Below are 15,542 nucleotides of genomic sequence, written 5' to 3' on the forward strand. Positions count from 1 at the left end.
GATGAACAAAGTGCAATCCAGCAAAAGGTTTTGATTTCCTGTATCAGAGTAAATGTTGGAAATATCAAAGAGTAAGCCACAGTACAGAGATGTAAAAATGACAGATAACATGTAAATAAGACAATAAGCCGTATACTCAAAGTCATGAAAAGCAATGAGGTAAGAGACATCACTAATTTATGTGTTAAAGTCAAGAAAAAGTGAAGAACTCATAACCAATGTGTTTTGTATAATCAAACACAAATAAATACTTGAAATCAGTTGACGGGGAGAATAATTTGATTGATAAAATAAAACATCGATTTCTGAGGAGAAAAAATAGTAATACCAAAGGTGATAAGAATGCTTGATCCCAATAATCAATGTAACAACTGTCAATCTTATGTTTATTCTTCTACAATGACAAGAGATTCCCTTCATCTATTTCAGAACACCGTGAAGGTGAAGACATAGAAAAAAAAAGAGAAAAAAATGAGAAGCTATCGTCTGCACATATAGAAGGCGAGTAAACAACCTCCGCCCACTTCTCGCGCAATCTAATTAAAATTTAGATGGCCATCCTCACTACGTTACATGAACATCTAACAACATCCCATAAGGGGTCACGTTCTGATGACCTTGGAAATGTGTGTATTTCACTTTCAGGGCGAATTGCCAATTTGTCGGTGTCATCGAAGCAGGCCATTTCGTCACAGCATGCATCTGAAGCAAATTTACCATTTCGGTACAGCATGTACATATTGCTATATACTTTGTGGGACGAAATGACTTGAAACAAATTGACAGATTATGTAGGCTATGCACTCTAGTCATGCTAATTAATGAATGACACATGAAACTCACTTCCAAGAGTCTGGAAGTAGTCATTTGATTGGCTAATCCAAAAGGTCATCAGAACGTGACCCCTTATGGGATGTTGTTAGGTGTTCATGTAACGTAGTGAGAATGACCATCAAGATTTTAATTAGATTGCTTCTCGTGGTGCTTGGCAACTGACGACGTTCCTGTAACAATCTCCGCCCACTTCTTGCGGTATTTGACAACTGACGACGTTCCCTGTAACAACCTCCGCCCACTTCTCGCGGTGCTTGGTAACTGACGACGTTCCCTGTAACAACCTCCGCCCACTTCTCGCGGTGCTTGGTAACTGACGACGTTCCCTGTAACAACCCCCGCCCACTTCTCGCGGTGCTTGGTAACTGACGACGTTTCCTGTAACAAGCTCCGCCCACTTCTCGCGGTGCTTGGTAACTGACGAAGTTTCCTGTAACAAGCTCTGCCCACCTCTCGCCTGATTCGCTCAGCGGAAACATCCGAGTGCTTGAGGTTTTTTTTGTTAGTTCAGTAGGGTTTTCAGTTCCAAGACTAACACACAGGGCTAAGCTAAGCGATGTCGAGGTAAATATAGAGTAAATAACGTAGAGGTATCAAAAAAAGTTCATACGAAATTAGGTTTAGGATGTCCTCAAATTTCTTTCATTGACTTCGTTTTTATGACAAGCAGTCTACACGTATGTGTATGGTAGTATTGTCCAGTGAGGAGTGTGGTCGGCCGAAGTGACTACAAAGTCTACACCACATGTATGTGTGTGGTAGTATTGTCCAGTGATGAGTGTGGTCGGCCGAAGTGACCACAAAGTCTACACGTATGTGTGTGGTAGTATTTTCCAGTGAAGAGTGTGGTAGGCTGATCATGAAGTGACCACAGTCTACCACAAGGTACATGTAGTCCGACAAACGTTGTTAGCTTATCAAATACATGTAGATAGAAACATGTCAAAATAAAACAGAATTATTTCACGCGAAATCAGTTTATCATTCATCTGTTGTAAGATCTATCAACACAGGTTTAATAATGATGATGCAAATTTCTCAAGAAATCCGTTTTGGACAAAAGCAGGAATATCTCAAATCTACATTTTTGTAATTACTCCCTTTACATATAAATCAGTGCCTCGGGGCTAACCACTGCTAGACGTACTTCCTGTATACATAAACCGGTACCCAGAGGCTAACGACTGCTAGGCTAACTTCCTGGACTGATGAAACAGTTTATAAATACTCGATAAATAAAACGTCACTTGGTAATTATGCAATGGACTCAAAAGATAAATAACAAATCGCACATGTGTAATCATCAAATTTGTTAATTCAGTAACAGAAAGAATTCATGATGACAGCAGAATATGACCAGCGGTACCCCTCTTCCCCTTGTAATGTTTGGTCTCACGTCGTATGGCGATGTCGCCTTCTCTTTTGTTGTTATATCCTCGATGTTCCAGTTCACGATGTCGCCGTCTCTTTTGTTGTGATATCCCACGGTGTGTCGGTTCACGATGTCGCCGTCTCTTTTGTTGTGATATCCCTCGATGTTTCGGTTCACGATGTCACCTTCTCTTTTGTTGTGATATTCCTCGATGTTTCAGTTCACGATGTCGTCTTCTCTTTGTTGTGATATCCCTCGATGTTTCAGTTCACGATGTCACATTCTCTTTTGTTGTGATATCCCACGGTGTGTCGGTTCACGATGTCGCCGTCTCTTTTGTTGTGATATCCCTCGATGTTTCGGTTCACGATGTCGCCATCTCTTTTGTTGTGATATCCCCCGATGTTCCAGTCCACGATGTCGCCTTCTCTTTTGTTGTGATATCCCTCGATGTTTCGGTTCTCGATGTCGCCTTCTCTTTTGTTGTGATATCCCTCGATGTTTCGGTTCACGATGTCGCCTTCTCTTTTGTTGTGATATCCCTCGATGTTTCGGTTCTCGATGTCGCCTTCTCTTTTGTTGTGATATCCCTCGATGTTTCGGTTCACGATGTCGCCTTCTCTTTTGTTGTGATATCCCTCGATGTTTCGGTTCACGATGTCGCCTTCTCTTTTGTTGTGATATCCCTCGATGTTCCAGTTCACGATGTCGCCTTCTCTTTTGTTGTGATATCCCTCGATGTTTCGGTTCACGATGTCGCCTTCTCTTTTGTTGTGATATCCCTCGATGTTTCGGTTCACGATGTCGCCTTCTCTTTTGTTGTGATATCCCTCGATGTTTCGGTTCACGATGTCGCCTTCTCTTTTGTTGTGATATCCCTCGATGTTTCGGTTCACGATGTCGCCGTCTCTTTTGTTGTGATATCCCTCGATGTTTCGGTTCACGATGTCGCCTTCTCTTTTGTTGTGATATCCCTCGATGTTTCGGTTCACGATGTCGCCTTCTCTTTTGTTGTGATATCCCTCGGATGTTTCAGTTCACGATGTCGCCTTCTCTTTTGTTGTGATATCTCTCGATGTTTCGGTTTACGATGTCGCCGTCTCTTTTGTTGTGATATCTCTCGATGTTTCGGTTTACAATGTCGCCTTCTCTTTTGTTGTGATATCTCTCGATGTTTCGGTTCACGATGTCGCCGTCTCTTTTGTTGTGATATCCCTCGATGTTCCAGTTCACGATGTCGCCTTCTCTTTTGTTGTGATATCCCTCGATGTTCCAGTTCACGATGTCGCCTTCTCTTTTGTTGTGATATCCTTCGATGTTTCGGTTCACGATGTCGCCTTCTCTTTTGTTGTGATATCCCTCGGTGTGTCGGTTCTCGATGTCGCTTTCTCTTTTGTTGTGATATCCCTCGGTGTGTCGGTTCTCGATGTCGCTTTCTCTTTTGTTGTGATATCCCTCGGTGTGTCGGTTCACGATGTCGCCTTCTCTTTTGTTGTGATATCCCTCGGTGTGTCGGTTCTCGATGTCGCTTTCTCTTTTGTTGTGATATCCCTCGGTGTGTCGGTTCACGATGTCGCCTTCTCTTTTGTTGTGATATCCCTCGGTGTGTCGGTTCACGATGTCGCCGTCTCTTTTGTTGTGATATCCCTCGGTGTGTCGGATCACGATGTCGCCGTCTCTTTTGTTGTGATATCCCTCGGTGTGTCGGTTCACGATGTCGCCGTCTCTTTTGTTGTGATATCCCTCGATGTTTCGGTTCACGATGTCGCCTTCTCTTTTGTTGTGATATCCCTCGATGTTTCGGTTCAAGATGTCGCCTTCCCTTTTGTTGTGATATCCCTCGATGTTTCGGTTCACGATGTCGCCTTCCCTTTTGTTGTGATATCCCTCGATGTTTCGGTTCACGATGTCGCCGTCTCTTTTGTTGTGATATCCCTCGATGTTCCAGTCCACGATGTCGCCGTCTCTTTTGTTGTGATATCCCTCGATGTTCCAGTCCACGATGTCGCCGTCTCTTTTGTTGTGATATCCCTCGATGTTCCAGTCCACGATGTCGCCGTCTCTTTTGTTGTGATATCCTCGATGTTTCGGTTCACGATGTCGCCTTCTCTTTTGTTGTGATATCCCTCGATGTTTCGGTTCAAGATGTCGCCTTCCCTTTTGTTGTGATATCCCTCGATGTTTCGGTTCACGATGTCGCCTTCCCTTTTGTTGTGATATCCCTCGATATTTCGGTTCACGATGTCGCCGTCTCTTTTGTTGTGATATCCCTCGATGTTCCAGTCCACGATGTCGCCGTCTCTTTTGTTGTGATATCCCTCGATGTTCCAGTCCACGATGTCGCCTTCTCTTTTGTTGTGATATCCCTCGATGTTCCAGTCCACGATGTCGCCGTCTCTTTTGTTGTGATATCCCTCGATGTTCCAGTTCACGATGTCGCCTTCTCTTTTGTTGTGATATCCCTCGATGTTCCAGTTCACGATGTCGCCGTCTCTTTTGTTGTGATATCCCTCGGTGTGTCGGTTCACGATGTCGCCGTCTCTTTTGTTGTGATATCCCTTGATGTTTCGGTTCCCGATGTCGCCTTCTCTTTTGTTGCGATATCCCTCGATGTTGCAGTTCACGATGTCGTCTTCTCTTTTGTTGTGATATCCCTCGATGTTTCGGTTCACGATGTCGTCTTCTCTTTTGTTGTGATATCCCTCGATGTTTCGGTTCACGATGTTGCCTTCTCTTTTGTTGTGATATCCCTCGATGTTTCGGTTCACGATGTCGCCGTCTCTTTTGTTGTGATATCCCTCGATGTTTCGGTTCACGATGTCGCCGTCTCTTTTGTTGTGATATCCCTCGATGTTTCGGTTCACGATGTCGCCGTCTCTTTTGTTGTGATATCCCTCGATGTTTCAGTTCACGATGTCGCCGTCTCTTTTGTTGTGATATCCCTCGATGTTTCGGTTCATGATGTCGCCGTCTCTTTTGTTGTGATATCCCTCGATGTTTTGTTCACGATGTCGCCTTCTCTTTTGTTGTGATATCCCCCGATGGTTCGGTTCACGATGTCGCCGTCTCTTTTGTTGTGATATCCCCCGATGTTCCAGTCCACGATGTCGCCCTCTCCTTTGTTGTGATATCCCCCGATGTTCCAGTCCATGATGCCGCCTTCTCTTTTGTTGTGATATCCCTTGATGTGTTGTTCACGATGTCCTCTTCTCTTTTGTTGTGACATCCCTCGGTGTGTCGGTTCACGATGTTGTATTCTGATTGCTCGGATACCTTTCGACTCCTGTTGTATCTCTTTATTTCGATTCCAATTTCTGATTTTGTCTGGGTTAGGCAAAATTATACGATCGATTAAAATTCGTTTAGTACAATATTCTGTCTCGCGAAAAGTCTGAATACCTTCCTAGAACGACCAGACTATAAATAATAATTACAACTAGACAGTGTTCTCCCTCACCACTATGACTTTGACAAATGACTGTCTGTCCGGCTTGATGCATACATGTATGTAATATTTGTATACAATATATATACCTCAGGGAATGCAACATTACCAGCTTTAAGCAGGGGCGTACAGTATAGGCTACCACAGCACTTTATCATGACTCTGCCCCCAGAGCCTGTTTACAGTACCGAAAGGCAGAAATACGGCCATGAAGCTATTGTCAAAAGGCAATTTCTCAAAAAAGTTTGACACACTAGTCCTGTACTATAAAGAATTCTACAGAACCACAGAAGTAGAAGTATATAACAACTTTAAATATGAATTTAGTGATAACAGCATATGCTGAAATAGGGGACCGCGATAACTTAGTCGGGTAGAGCGCTTATCAGTGAAGATCCGCGGTGTGTGGTTAGACGCTCCCTACCCGTGGCGGTTTGTGTTTTTCAGGAAGCCGAGAAACGGGCCGGTCTGTGGTTGTGTTCTAACAGTATGCTGTTCAGTGTTCAGTAGTGTATTCAACTTGAAACCTTACGACTCATAAGTATGTACATAGAAACATCAATTACCTCAACATGTCTACCATATGTAAGTTAGGGGGGTGGACAAAACAATAGGCGTAACTGGCGATAGGGACAAATAAACATCATTCCAACAACAAAGGATGAACGAAGCTGTATGTATAAACGTTTTGCTAGAATAGTTAGTAATGGACCAAACAATAGGTATAACTGGAGATAAACACATCACACATGAATAAAGCGTTCTTGTAAATATTTTAAAAACGTTTCAGTGATACGGTCATTATATATCAGTCTGGTTAGAATACGGCAGTGTAATCTGGTCACCTCACCAAACTACCTTAATTCATCAACTGGAATCGGTCCAAAGAGATTTTTTGAAATATTTGTGTTTTAAGGCGCACTTGGATTACTTATTCTGATTTTTGTAAACATTTTAACCTGCCTACATTGGAAAGTAGACGGCAATATATGCATATCTTTTTCCTTTTTAAATGTATTCACGGACTTTTTGATTGTCAGTATTTAGAAGAAAAGATAGGTATTCTAGTCCCTAACGTTCTTCTGGAGTTTTACAATGTGTTCGCCTAATAGGATCAATCTTAGAAAATCTAGTGCAATAAATCGTGCAGTAATTTCTTTTAACAGAAACGCCGGTGACCTAAGCGGTATATTTAATTGTAAATTGCCTTCCTTTATATCTCACCTAAAGGTAACGTGTTTGAAATAAGCCTTATGTTACATGTATTTCACACTTACTTTGCGAATGTTACACATCTTATATTGTTTATATATGTATCTGTGATATCTTAATATACCTCTGTTTGTCTTGTTATCAATTCTGTAATTGGATCCTCGGGTCTGTTGAATTAAAATTGGATACTGAACTAAAACCAAGGTTGGAATCTCAACTATATTAACTAGCTTCATTGCAAATACTTCTCAAGATGACATAGCTCTTTTTATTACGTATAGATAGTGGTTGGATAAGGTTGAATGAAAAAGGACGGTTCCTTTAATATCTTTTAATCAGCCATTTTCTTACGAATATCAACATATAGTCCACAAATAAGAACAAATGGAACTCGCCCTCTACTTGGTTTTGGTTAGAATAACGACATAAGCTATTGGTCACTGTGATGTTACGATACCGGCCTTCTACATAAAGCTTATGAGATGAAAGTCTTAATTTCGAAATGAGATGACGACACGCTTCAGGAATAGACTTTGTAAGGTAAAATTGCAGTATGAAGCTGTCTAAAATGAACTTTCAATTAAATCATTTCTTACTTGAATAAAATCATCTATCAAACTCTGCTTAAAGCAATGTAAAAATACCCTTTCTATTATCAACATAATGAGTTAACTAGACACTACCAAAACCAGAAGACAACAACTATTGTTTACCCTAACAACGCCAATTACAATTTCTATGATTACAATCCTCCCTCCCTCCGTAAACTGACAGAACAACATTGTCACATTTAATCAATTTCAAGTTCAACCAATATTTGATTATTCGATATTTTCTGATGTTATGTACAGGCAAACGTCCTATTTGCGAATACATCTTAAAATATGGTGTATTCGTTTTAAGAATCCTTCTCAAAAATTAGCATGAACCTTTTCTACTTTGGCGGGAAACCCTTGGTGTTTGCCGTTATTAAGAATAGAGGAGATGTAAACATCAAAAACATTCATTTTAGATTCTACATTAGGAGAGGCACTATATATACATTAACAGCCTTGTACAGCAACATTAACTCGAGTTTTTGTGAACTTGCCGTTTAAGCTGAACACAATACCTAAGTAAGTAAAGCGATGAAAATTCTCCTTTTCGTTGCCTTTAAATTAAAGTCTTTCGACAGCTTGCAAAACTTAATTACACTATTACGAAATACATTCTTTTTCTCAGTATTGGTGGTCAATTTCTGCTCTATTGTTTTAAGGAAACTTACATTATTTGCAAGCCAGAGGCAGATTCTGAGAAAAGGACAGTGTCATCTGCGCGCATAAGAAGAAATATCTCTGGAAGACTAGGGCGTCACAGGAGGAACTATTACATGGAGTAAAGGAAGGGAGATAACCCCTCCCCATGCATCAAACCTCGGGAAATAGAAAAAATTCAAATAAACAGACTTGGATCTAACACATGATTTCAGACCTTCAGATAAAGACTTCAAAAAACATTTAATAGCTTTCCACTTATTTATTTCTATTCACGCCTTACATTAATCAACAAAACAGCAATAAAGTTTACGATTGTTTGGAAGCATTTTCTTAATTATACGATATAAACTTAGCAAAAATAGCTTCATTACTTCCAAAACCAGGTTTAAAACCAAACAGAGCATCCCTAGACCAATCTAGCAGTCTATTACCACCAGTAAATAACTTAAACAGCTTACAAGAGTTATTACTCTGTAATTGTTTGTATCATTGGCGTCACTCTTTTTGAACAAAGGAAAAATGATACCATTGGACTATATTGAGTTGGGTTAGGGTTATTTTGTTTAACGTCCTATTAACAGCTAAGGTCATTTAAGGACGGCCTCCCGTACGTGCGACATGCATGCGTGTGGTGAGTGCGTATGGGTGTTTTGGGAGGATGCGGTATGTTCGTATTAAGTCTCCTTGCGATAGGCCGGAACTTTTGCCGATTTATAGCGCTACCTCACTGAAGCATACTGCCGAAGACACCCAGCAGGACACCCCACCCGGTCACATTATACAGACAACGGGCTAACCAGTCTGGGCTATATTGAAGGGAAATCACCCGGGAAAAAAAAGACATTACAAAGTTTGGATAGAATTGGAGCAAATTTATATTTCACAAAAAAATCACTAAGAATAGCATCTTATTATAGCATCTTATTTTGTCTGGGTATATGTTTTATCGATTCTGCTTGAATTATAAAAAGCATGCTTGACTAATTAATTGTGCCTTTAACAGCTTGATGTTCAAACAAATCAAGTGGTTTGGGGGCCGGCCGGGTTTTTTCTTTAAATATTTATAAAACGGTTCAGGATTTTTTTTTCTGCGTAGCAAGCTGAAACTGTTCCCTTCTGATCTAAAATAAGTCTTAGATCGGTGAAGTTCACAATGTTCAAAAGCTAACCAGCAATCAAATGGACGTCCGGAAAAATCGGAACTCGAGTCTATTCCTTTTTCTTCTCTCGTTAAGTTCCAACGAATCATTTCCTTTCCAAAGGAAATACTCGAGTTATGCCGATTCCATTCATTTTTGTGTCTTTTTTTGGCAGAATCGGTCTGGCGTTCCGCCATTTTGTATGCACAGTAAAACTCGCCGTTGCATTGTGGAACTAATTTTCAGAGAAACTTGGTCCGGCAGCCACAGTTATTATTTTTGGAAATTTCCCGTATACTTCCATAAATACACATCTTTTTTCAGTTTCTGATTCACGATAATCTGTACGGTATGTATCAAGTCCAAAAACTGTAAAAAGTGTAACGTCCGCTCTCCATGAACACGGGACGTGAAAGTTCTTTTTGGGATGGTTGTGGTGTGATAAACATAATTCAACACTGGATATAAAGTTTACTTATATTTATTAATCCACAGGAAAATCCCGAATGTACAATACAATCCAATGCAGTTTCATCCATCTTCCACACTATCGCCGGCGCATTCATACTTAACAGTTCACACACATTTAAACAAATCTAAGTCTACATATCCTAAATATGTACATCCAAAACGGCACTAAGTCCGTTTAGACTGAAAGCTGCTGGAGAACTCCTTATGCTTTTTGATTGATTGATTGATGGGGCTTAACGTCCTTGTTCCGGTTATAACCGAGCCTAGGACACTAAGGGGAAAGGGGTGGGTCGGGGCACTAAATAGGGAGCAATTTCGCATTTCGTCATCGCCAAATGATCTAATATGAGAGGGACAGACGATTATCTCTATGTCCAAAAAAAAAAAAAAAAAAAAAAAAAATTTTGACCTGTCACTGAATTGCCTTAATGCCCTACATTATCCTAATCTAGATCTCTATGAACCTATACTCTGTGGCGGCTAGCAATTAGCCTACTCTTGTTCGAATACCAGCAGAGGATCTTTAACGTGCACGGCGTGACTCACCGTACACCGGACCCCGGATTAACGTCCCTTCCGAAGGACAAAACTCCTTATGATTGATTGATTGATTGATGGGGCTTAACGTCCTTGTTCCGGTTATAACCGAGCCTAGGACACAACTCCTTATGCAAAACGCGCAAGTCCTTTTATATCCCCTAAGGGTTAATTAATATGTATGAATTGAGGATGTGGTCAATTGACCAATCCTGACCTTTAACCCGAAATATGGGCGTATCTAAACCCCTATCTCGTCATTTCCAAATATAGCCCTAGGCACTGACCACTGGTCCCACAGACCGTGTGCTACCTAATAACGACTGACTTTCAGGTTCTATCGTTTGGTTATATTTTACCTTGATATAGAATGAAGGGTGTAAACCTAAAACGGGTTAATTAACTACTGATCTAAGGGAAGCAACTCCAAAAAAAAGATTTGGCTGACTATAGCGTATAGCTTTAACTACTCTAGGTAACTTTGAACACATAATATATAAAACTTGTCTATTTCCTAGTTCACTACACAACCCCCTTCTTTCGAAGAGTTTGTGTCCCCACAAACGTCATACATAGTTAATAGTTTTCGTAACAAAAGCAATCTATCTTTTCTAACGTGAAAACATAAAACATATTAAAATACCATTTTGCGTTTGCATTAACAAAACTTTTCTTACGACATGTACGAGTCTAAACTTCAATGTCAAATATTATTTCCTGACATTCTACACTATTTCAAAACGTTTTGGCACTAAAACATTAAACGCACCAAATATTACGTACTTCTTTGAGTAATAAAAATAATGTTTACAAGTCTATAGCTAACATCGATCGCTTACGAGCTCCTGGCGGCTGTCCGCAAAGTTCAATCAAACATTGTAAAACTAATGTCTACCAAAATATTAACATACATTTTACTGGTTTACCGTAATGTTTTCAAAAATGTACCTAGTCTACAAAAACATACAACAACTCGTACTCTTCGTACATCTCTATCACACGTTATACTCCTGCACACATATAACGTCATCAGACTGTATATAAATTCTCCATTTTACATCGATATCCTACCTATTTGGCTACACGGACACAATCGAATATCATTTTTCAAGTATATTTCAGATATGAAATAACAAATATATGTATGGTTTAGTTGTAACGTCCAAACCCCCAAGTATACGTATCCACTAATACGATATACTACAATATTGAGATAAAATCCACCCATAACCCTTAATTTGAGTTACATCTAAGATAGAAATCTAACATTGGAGGCAATACTCACAACTATAATATTAATGAACATGCTATTCGTACATTACCTTTGACACAGTGAAATAAATTCCAAAAATTCACATGTATAAATGTGATCCACGGAAACAATAACTAATAATCACAGTTAGTGTGTTTGTCCTAAATAATATATCCATCGGAAATTACTTTAAGTCACTTTTTGATATCACAAAGTTCAGTTATATAATGTCACTGTAAAGTATCCACGCACGTAATAATCCTTTGGTAATTCTGCATAGTTCAATCCATTTCAAAGTTACAAATCCAAAAGTAACGATTTTCCGTATTTCACTAAATGTTCTAATCCAAGTCGAAAGTTTGAATTAATATCACAGTTCAAACACCAGATCAAAGTATCAACGTTTAAATCCCTTGATAATTTTGCACGGTTCCTATTAAAAAGTTAATAATCCATTAAAAGTCCTGAATGTTCTCTGATAATGATCCAAAATAACAGTTCAACGAACATCACTTTTTGAATTAGATAAGTTCAGTCGCTTCAAAAAGTTGAAATCTTTACCGATTCAAAACAAAATCCATTCTTCATCCCCCCAGGGGCCTGCGTCCATATAGGGCAATAATTATGTCGATGATAACTACGTAATCCAATCTTCATCCCTATTTGGCATGCGTCCATAAAGGGCAATAGTCGATGATCTTCGTAAGTCCTTTGAAGTTTAAAACTGAGGTCTCTTAAGTTTCGATGGCTCGCCCAGTTCGCGTTGTCCTGACAACGAGGGGTGTCCACTTCTGGTCAGTCGTTGGACCTGGCGAGTCCAAACGCTTAGGTAAATTATTGGTAGGGGTGGAAGCTCCCGCTGTGCTGGGGTCGGTCGCGCTGTCCCCAGTACGTGTACCTCCGTAAGGCTGTGTATTACAACTGGCTCTGATCTTCCGGAGTAACGAATTCTAAATAACACATCACTAAGCCGTGCGACTACTGTCCACGGTCCGGTCCAATCACGGGCTAACTTAGCCTTAGTTCCCACTAGTATTTAATGTATATAGTTACCGTTTTCCGTGCCGTACTGAATGATTGGTAAACTTTGTGAACACGTTTACCGAGTTAATTCGAATTATTACTGAGTTCGAATTGAATATTGTTTCCAGTATATGTCCTTTGAAAAACATTAATTTTCACTTATCTTAATGTAAATCCAGAGTTTACAATTAAATGTGACAAAGTTACTAGCATTTGTAGGTTCCCCTCGGTGCCTAGTTATGCATATTGCATTTTGAGACCAATCGGAAAACAACATGGCCGACAGGCAGCCATCTTGGATTTTGACAATTGAAGTTTGGTATCACTATTTATCAGAAATTGCTGAAGGGATCTTTCTGAAATTTCATTTGTAGGTTGCCCTCTGTGCCTAGTTATGCATATTGGATTTTGAGACCAGTCAGAAAACAACCTGCCCAACAGGCAGCCATCTTGTATTTTGACAATTGAAGTTTGTTATCGCTATTTTACCTTCTGTAAAATAGCGATAACAAACTGAAGGGATCTTCCCCTTGGTCCCTGGTGTTGCATTTTGGGACCAATCCGAAAACAACAGACAGCCATTATCGCTAAATCTTAAATTTTATATATAGGTTCCCCTTGTTTGAAAAGTACTAGAGGGCTGTTTCTGAATTTACACAGATTAGTAAGACTTAGAGGAAGGGAAAAGTAGAGAAAAGATCAATCTAACATGGAACCTATAAAGATCATTCAATGGTGGGCGCCAAGATCCCTCTGGGATCTCTTGTTTGTTTTGAAATTCATTCTTTCATTCAAATTTACTGAAATATTTCAAAAATCAGGTGACCGTTAAGGCCCATGGGCCTCTTGTTAATCTAAAAAATATTGGGTCGAAATATCATCATCCTATCACTGAAATCAATGCAAGTCTAGACTTAGGAAAAATTCCTTGTTGGAAACATGTAAATGGTAAATTCAAATTTATAAATCTACAACAGTGTCAAAATTTGCAAAAAAAAAGTTAAAGTGTTTCTTTGGTCCGACTTATTAATATGAAACATGTCTTAAATATTGATGAAATTTTCACTTCAGGAGTTTATAATGAACTAAAAGTGTTCATTTATGCTGTAAATTTTTTTTATACATGTATATTTTTTAATCAATTTTAATATCATAACAAACACAAAACTGATCTTTTAAAAACCTATGGATATTTATGTTTTATTTCAATTAATAATAGAAAAGGTCTGAATATTATTAGTAATTGAGGCAAAATACCATCTCTCAAATAATTGAATAAAATTCATGTATTGAATGATGTGTTCGATTTTATTTTATTTTGTAATTTAGATGACATGCCTACTTCACAAGGAAAAATCCATCTAAATATACGTATGGATATATATTGATGTGAAATCCTATGTATAAGCTAAGCAAATTAAAACAATATGTCTTAGCCTTTAGTTTACCTTATTATGGAAAACATTAAACATACATGTTTAGTACACTTGAAGAAGAATCTCTTGAAGTTTTCTTATGAATTGAAACCATCTAATGGACCATCATTTTAATCATATCTTCACTGTGGCAAGTTTGAAATTTAGAAGCCCATCTGAATACACAACTGTCACTGATGGTCTTATTCTCCTTGAACTTTTTTAGGGCCTCCATGGAATATACATAAAATATTTTGCTTATATGACGCCCTCTTATCAGTTTTTTGTTGTTGATTTTTTTATTCATTTAAATTAAAACAATTTTGGAATATTGTGGTTTATTATATATATATAATTTAAGGTTTATTATGGGTTTATTAGATATATTCTTATTTTGGTAAAATGTGCCATAATCAAAATAACATATGTTTTTAATATTGCCTATGCTATATATATATTTTAATGTTATTATTGAATATTTAATGTACTTAATATTAATTGCACAAGGCACAAAAGTAATTGCACAAGGCACAAAAGAAGAGAACAAGCTCAGAACCTGATACAATATTTTTAATTCATACTCAACTTTTGAGTTTTATACTGATGTTCATTGAACATAATTTAACAAAGATTTAATTTATACCTGTTATACATTTGTATTTAAATCTTAGGAAATTAACTCTTAAATATATCTCACAGGTGAAATCTCTCTCTCTCTCCGAGTGTAGGACAAAAGCCCCCCCGGACATTAGCCCCCCCGGACATTAGCCCCTAGGACAAAAGCCCCTCCGGACGAAAGCCCCCCCGGACATTAGCCCCCCCCGGACAAAAGCCCCTTCATTATAAATTTAGCTGGTATACTTTAAATAAATCTGTACTTTTGAAAAACAAAAACTGTATACAGTATATACTGCTGTTTTTATCTCTGAAATTTGGAGAATAATTGTGTGGAAAATGAAGGTCCTTGGTTCAATGTCAGAGCTGCATTATATGTCTGTGGTTAAACATCATAATTTATTTGTTCAAACTTTATATTATTAAGTAAGCTGAACATTTCAGGAAATGTACCTTTCTTCGTAAACATATAACCATCTACACATAGTTTCACTCCACCTTTGGCAGTACGTATGATCTCCATGCTGAACAAATTGTTACTGATTACACATAATTTCTGACTTCCTAATATACCGCAAATATTGTTAATCAAAGAAATGCCTACAAAAGCAATAAACATTTGATCTCTATTTGCAGTGTCTCAAATTATAACATAATAAGTACCTAACCAAACATGTTGCTCTGTGTTGTAATTTTAATTTTAGGAATGATTAAAATCAAAGAAACAATATAAAAACAATTTGAAATTTCACTGTTGATACACATGAAGCCATTAATGAGGAGAATACAACATCAATGAAAAACCTACCAAACACCTGTGTAACAGCTTATTGTTTATGTAACAGTCCAAGTAGTTGTTTACATTGCAGAAGCCACTGGTGACTGAAGTCACTTACATATATATGTAGCACTTAATATAACCACTGCTAAAACATATATTGTAATTAAAAAAAAAAAATGAATAAATAAAA

At 38.4% G+C, this 15,542-nt stretch overlaps 1 protein-coding gene across 1 annotated transcript; it reads right to left on the reverse strand.

Moving 5' to 3' along the window:
• Nucleotides 1–2,469: 2,469 nt before the first annotated feature.
• LOC117329933 (uncharacterized protein DDB_G0290685-like) lies at nucleotides 2,470–5,432 on the reverse strand. Its single transcript, XM_033888165.1, has 3 exons — nucleotides 5,214–5,432; nucleotides 3,344–5,131; nucleotides 2,470–3,228 (listed from the first exon to the last, which is right to left on the reverse strand). Exons 1-3 carry the CDS (start codon nucleotides 5,430–5,432, stop codon nucleotides 2,470–2,472), a joined length of 2,766 nt encoding a protein of 921 aa, XP_033744056.1.
• Nucleotides 5,433–15,542: the final 10,110 nt, after the last annotated feature.

This window comes from Pecten maximus, chromosome 6 (genome assembly GCF_902652985.1).
Source record: "Pecten maximus chromosome 6, xPecMax1.1, whole genome shotgun sequence".
Classification (NCBI taxonomy): domain Eukaryota; kingdom Metazoa; phylum Mollusca; class Bivalvia; order Pectinida; family Pectinidae; genus Pecten; species Pecten maximus.

Bases quoted from the DNA above. Each gene is read 5' to 3' on its own strand.
- LOC117329933 (XM_033888165.1), bottom strand. From the start codon at position 5,432: ATGTCACAACAAAAGAGAAGAGGACATCGTGAACAACACATCAAGGGA. The intron at 5,132-5,213 runs GTGAACAAAACA...TCACAACAAAAG, and splicing joins ACAAAAGAGAAGGCGACATC to AGACGGCGACATCGTGAACT. The intron at 3,229-3,343 runs GTAAACCGAAAC...GAAACATCCGAG, and splicing joins ACAAAAGAGAAGGCGACATT to GGATATCACAACAAAAGAGA.